At 52.1% G+C, this 5,479-nt stretch overlaps 1 protein-coding gene across 1 annotated transcript; it reads left to right on the top strand.

Moving 5' to 3' along the window:
- On the top strand, window positions 209-4,430 carry LOC8079050. The gene is made up of 6 exons (XM_021457155.1): window positions 209-782; window positions 897-986; window positions 1,132-1,230; window positions 1,471-1,698; window positions 1,867-2,112; window positions 2,701-4,430. Exons 1-6 carry the CDS (start codon window positions 593-595, stop codon window positions 3,903-3,905), a joined length of 2,058 nt encoding a protein of 685 aa, XP_021312830.1. The 5' UTR covers window positions 209-592; the 3' UTR covers window positions 3,906-4,430.

Raw genomic sequence — 5,479 nt, forward strand, 5'->3', positions numbered from 1 at the left:
CATTTTTCACGCACGTAGCACGTTACACTTGCCGGTGCTCGCTGGTCATGGTCAGCCATCTCCATTTTTTAATAGTAACCTTTTTTTTGTTTTCTCGGAAAGCTCCAGCTGCGCGCGTTCTTTTATTGGCAGGGGATGAAAATTGTGTTCCCGAAAACACAAGGAGTTAAAATACGAGTGATGGCAGTCTACTGTAAACAGAGAGAGAGAGAGAGAGGGGCCAGAGTTATGGAGAGGAATAAATGGAGGTGGCGAGGTGGGGAGAGAGGGACACGAAACGGACGCCACCCTCCCGGAGGCTCCTCTCCTCTCCTCTCTTCTCCCCACCTCTTCTTCCTCCTCGCCTTGCCGTGTTCACTCGTTCATCCATCCATCCAGTCCCCAGCTCACGAGCGCAAGTTATTGCGCGCCGCGTTTAGCCTCGGCGTGGGGGCTTCTGTTTTGCCTGTGTGGCGCTGGGGGGCAGCAGGTGCGGTGCCGCGTGCTCACGACTCACGAGAGAGGGAGGCTCTGCTACTCTGCTCTTGAGCTGCTGCTGCTCTGGAGATAGAGGAATAGAAGGCGGCCGGGGCAGGGGAGGTGAGGCACGGGCATGGGGATGGACGGCGGCGGCGGCAAGCTGCCGTACAGCTACGCGGCGCACCAGGACGGCGGCAAGCTGGTGAAGAGCTTCAGCCGCGTGGAGCCGCGCAAGTTCGGGCTCGGCCTCGTCGCCGGCTTCCTCCTCGTCACCTGCGCCTACTTCTCCACCGCCAAGTTCGACGCCATCCACATCGCCATGAGTAAGCCCCGCCTCCACACCGTTCCCTCGTCTGTCTCCGCCGTCCCGTCCCGTCCCATCATCCCCGGTTGCAATCCATGGCTGCTGCTAACTCTCTGAGTGTTTGCTGGAGCAGTCAGCCCCATTTCCAGCAATGCGGCTGGGATCGGCTCGCTGGTGGGCGCCGCCGCCGACACCTCCAACTCCAACTCCAAGCAGCAATTTGGTGAGCCGTCAGCTAATCCCTAGGATCTCCTCCAAGTACAGGGCGAACTCCCTACTCACATTAACTGATCCCATCATCAGTAACAAGGTTACTGTAGTACCAATCCACGACCTGACCTGACCTGACGACCTTCTTTCGTGTTCAGATTTGGGCAAGCGAGACCCGTCCATGTCCGAGGAGGGGAGCAAGGCCGAGGTGCTCGAGAAAGACGACGGCAAGGCTTCCCCTTCGGGTTCCGGGCCAGGTAAACACCACCGCCGTCCATCACCGGCAAGGCATCCCCTGTTGTTTTCGAGATTGAAGTGGCCGTGCTTGCCCTTCCATGGGGGTCAAGCTGTCCGGCCTCGTGTGCCACCCGTACTCTCACCGTCCTGCACCGCTGCACGCAAAGCCCAAAATCTGATAAAAAAGACTGGTTTTCCCCCGTTCTCCTTTCTTTTCGTCCTCTAATCGCTTTAGCTTCTTTTTTTCCCCCTCTCATCAGATTCCGGCCGCAATGCGCCGCTGGAGGACACGAGGAGAGACGAGACTTTTGTTGGGGACAGCGGTGATGCGAGCGGCGTCCCCGCGTCTTCCGCGGCGGCGAATCCTGCCGCGGCGGGTGGCAACGGTGAGGCGGTTCCTGCCAAGGACGATGACGCCGCCCCCGCTGCTGCCGGTCTTCTTCCTCCCGTGTCGTCAGAGGAAGCCGCGAACGGCACGCAAGAATCAGGTGAGAAAGCAATCACTCAACCTCCAACTGCTAACTTACTGCTACTAGTATCACTCATTAAAGCAAGATAAATGCTTTGCTCTTTTGTTTGATTGATTGTTTGTTTCCCTCTTTGGGGAAGGGAAGGGTAAATGCAGGATTTTAACGAGCTGCTGTGTTCTTGGTCAGGTGGTCTTGAGGACGAGGAGCTGCAGGTGCAGGATGCTGTTGCCAATCCTTCCAAGAGGAGCAACGACTCCGCCGCCGCCGCCGCCATCACCACCCCAAGCAGCAGCAATGGCAGCTCGCTCGCTGTGGTTCACTCTGACCCTGCCATCCTCCCTGCTCCCGCGCAGCAGATTCCTCCTGCTACGCAAGATGTCAAGGCTCTTGCTGATCAGCATGTTCCAGCGATTCCAGAGGTTAAGCAAGCAGGTATCCTCCCTGATTCTTCTCTTCTTTTGTGGTAAAAAAAATGTTTTCTCTCCTGCAAAAAATTACCCAGCGAAGGAGAGAAAAGACCGTCCTTGCAATTCTTCAGGATCCTAGGCATGTCGTTGCAAAATGCAGATTGGTCAGACTACCAGTCGTAGTGTTTTCCTCCACGCGCAATTTTTTTTTTTTGCAGTCTTGGCCTATCTCAACGCAAGGCCCTATGCTGTTGCTGCTCTTGGACCACTGCTTTTGATTACACTCTCTATCCTCTGTGTCCGTGCCGCTATGTCTCATCTTCGTCGCCTTTCTTGAGATGAGAGCAACGTACTAGGCAGCATCATCCCGTTCCAATAGCTGATGGATTGCCCCATTTCTAGGCCTCTCGTGTGATCATAATTCCGTAGGGTCCGGTGGACGGTGGTCTACCATGAACCTTGTTCATTCTCCGAATCTCCGTCAAGCTCCTTTTCCTGCTACTATTAAAGAAAAAAAAAACACTCTTTTGGAGTTGCTTTTCTTGTCCAGCCGGTCATTCCATGATTAGCTGACAAGCAACGTGCTAAACTGGTTTTTTTAATGGTTGCAAAGATTCGGAGACGACGCCGGCGCGGGAGTGGAAGCCGCTGTGCGACCTCACCTCGAACCGCCGCATCGACTGGTGCGAGCTCGACGGCGACGTGCGCGTGCTGGGCGCCAACGCCAGCGTCACGCTGGTGGCGCCGCCGGGCGCGGACGACCGCACCTTCCGCGCGGAGTCGTGGCGCATCAAGCCGTACCCACGCAAGGCGGACCCGAACGCGATGCACGTCGTCCGCGTGGTGACCGTGCAGTCGGTGTCCGGCGGCGGGGCGCCGGCGTGCACGGACAGGTACGACGTGCCGGCGCTGGTGTTCTCGGACCGCGGGTACACGGGCAACTACTTCCACGCGTTCACGGACGTGATCCTGCCGCTGTTCCTGACGGCGCGGCAGTACGCCGGCGAGGTGCGGCTGCTGGTGACGGACCTCCAGGCGTGGTGGGTGGGCAAGTTCTCGCCGGTGTTCAAGGCCATCTCCAACTACGAGCTGGTGGACCTGGACAAGGACCCGCGCGTGCAGTGCTTCCGCCACGTCCAGGTCGGGCTCACCAGCCACGACGACTTCAGCATCGACCCGCGCCGCGCGCCCAACGGCTACTCCATGGTCGACTTCACCGCGTTCATGCGCGCCACCTACGGTCTCCCGCGCGGCGTCGCGGCCGCCGACGCGACGAAGCGGCCGAGGCTGCTGCTGATCGCGCGCGCGCGGACGCGGCGGTTTGTGAACACGGAGGAGATCGTGCGCGGCGCCGAGAGGCTCGGGTTCGAGGTGGTGGTGTCGGAAGGCACGCACGAGGTGGCGCCATTCGCGGAGCTCGCCAACAGCTGCGACGCCATCATGGGCGTGCACGGCGCCGGGCTGACCAACATGGTGTTCGTGCCGACGGGCGGGGTGGTGATCCAGGTGGTGCCGCTGGGCGGGCTGGAGTTCGTGGCGGGCTACTTCCGGGGACCTTCCAGGGACATGGGGCTGCGCTACCTCGAGTACCGGATCACGCCGGAGGAGAGCACGCTGATCGACCAGTACCCGCGCGACCACCCCATCTTCACGGACCCCAACGGGATCAAGAGCAAGGGATGGGAGTCTCTCAAGGACGCATACCTCGACAAGCAGGACGTGCGGCTGGACATGAAGAGGTTCCGGCCGACGCTCAAGAAGGCCATCGCGCACCTCAGGAAGGCCAAGGCCAAGGCGACCAACGGCGGCGGCAACTAAGAGTCGGCGTCGCCGTGCGTGCATGTGTTCATTCATCCTCCTCTTACTCTACTCTTCTGTTTTTTTTTCTTCCTTCCTTTTTCGGGTTATGTCGGTGTATGTAGCAAGCAGAAATCGACCAAATGTATGATATGGCAGGGAAAGAAGCTAGAGCAAATCATATATTCTCTCTCTCTCTCTCTCTCTCTCTCTCTCTCTCTCTCTCTCTCTCTCTCTCTCTCTCTCTCTCTCTCTCTCTCTCTCTTTTTTTTTCGTTTTTTTGGATGGGATGGATTATGCCAAGTGACCAGGAGTGAGGGACAATGGTGGAGCGGGGAGTATGATCATGAAGCATGACAGCAAGCAGCGTACAAGGTTTAGATGTTTGTTGGGTTTTTTTTATGTAGCATTTGTTCCTTGTGTTTCTTGGGGCTTTGGGTGGTAATAAGCTTGTTTAGGCGATTATTAGTTAGTACAAATGATGTACACTTCAATACATACACGGCTACATATATGAGCAGTAAAAAGGATGGTCATTTTTTCTCATCTTCCATAGTGACCTGTTTAGTTCCAAAAAATTTGCAAAATAAGAATAGTAGTATTTTCGTTTGTATTTGATAAATATTGTCCGATCATAGATTAACTAGGCTCAAAAGATTCGTCTCGCAAATTATAAGTAAATTTTGTAATTAGTTTTTCTTTTATCTATATTTAGTGCTCTATGCATGTGCTGCAAGATTCGATGTGATGGGGAATCTGAGAATTTTGGCAAAATATTTTGGGAACTAAACAAGGCTTGCGCTTACCAGGTGGATATTCTTCATTGTGGATTTTGGCCCCAAGAGACCAAAAGAATCTAAAATAGACTCAAGAGGTACTCACGAGGGCAATAAATTATGTATTTTGGATGGAACTAAACATAACCATAAAAACTTTGACATTTTGTATTCTATCGTTCCAAAGTAGTTGGTATTTTGTATTTTGCATTTTATGGAAAACTAAAGTACTAAACACCCCCTAATTAAAATTTACTATCGGCATTGTAAAAAAACACAATTTTAGATGCATTTTCAGTTAAAATGACTAAATTTTAACTAAATATATAGATAAAAATATTGCTATTTATGACACAAAAAAATATAGTATTAAAATATGTTATATGTGGAATCTAATGTTACCTATTTTGTACCATAAATATTAATAATTTTTTATATAAATGTGGTCAAACTTGGCATATATTTGTATGTTTTTATTTATACTTTATTTGCTTCCCATTCATAACAATTAGGACCCTGTTATAAGGCCTAATTTGGAATACAGGAAATTTTCTTGTCTTCCGCGTTCTGTAAAAAAAATAAACTGATTCTTGATGAAATTTTTATAGGATTTATGTGAAATTCTAGCTTTACATGGAGGCAAACATTTTTGTGTAAACATTTTTACAAAAATCTAAAGCAGCCACCCTGTTCGCTTAACTGAAAACCATGACTAAAAATATTGTTCGCTGAGTTATTATGAAAAAGATATATTCGATAGATAAGGTCAAGCCAACGGGCTAAACATGAGCCGTAACATTTGGTGGTACGGTTAACACG

This window comes from Sorghum bicolor, chromosome 3 (assembly GCF_000003195.3).
Source record: "Sorghum bicolor cultivar BTx623 chromosome 3, Sorghum_bicolor_NCBIv3, whole genome shotgun sequence".
Classification (NCBI taxonomy): Eukaryota; Viridiplantae; Streptophyta; class Magnoliopsida; order Poales; family Poaceae; genus Sorghum; species Sorghum bicolor.

Coding starts and splice junctions, on each gene's coding strand:
- LOC8079050 (XM_021457155.1), top strand. CDS start 593: ATGGGGATGGACGGCGGCGGCGGCAAGCTGCCGTACAGCTACGCGGCG. Junction 1,699..1,866: donor GAACGGCACGCAAGAATCAG/GTGAGAAAGCAA, acceptor GTTCTTGGTCAG/GTGGTCTTGAGGACGAGGAG. Junction 2,113..2,700: donor TCCAGAGGTTAAGCAAGCAG/GTATCCTCCCTG, acceptor ATGGTTGCAAAG/ATTCGGAGACGACGCCGGCG.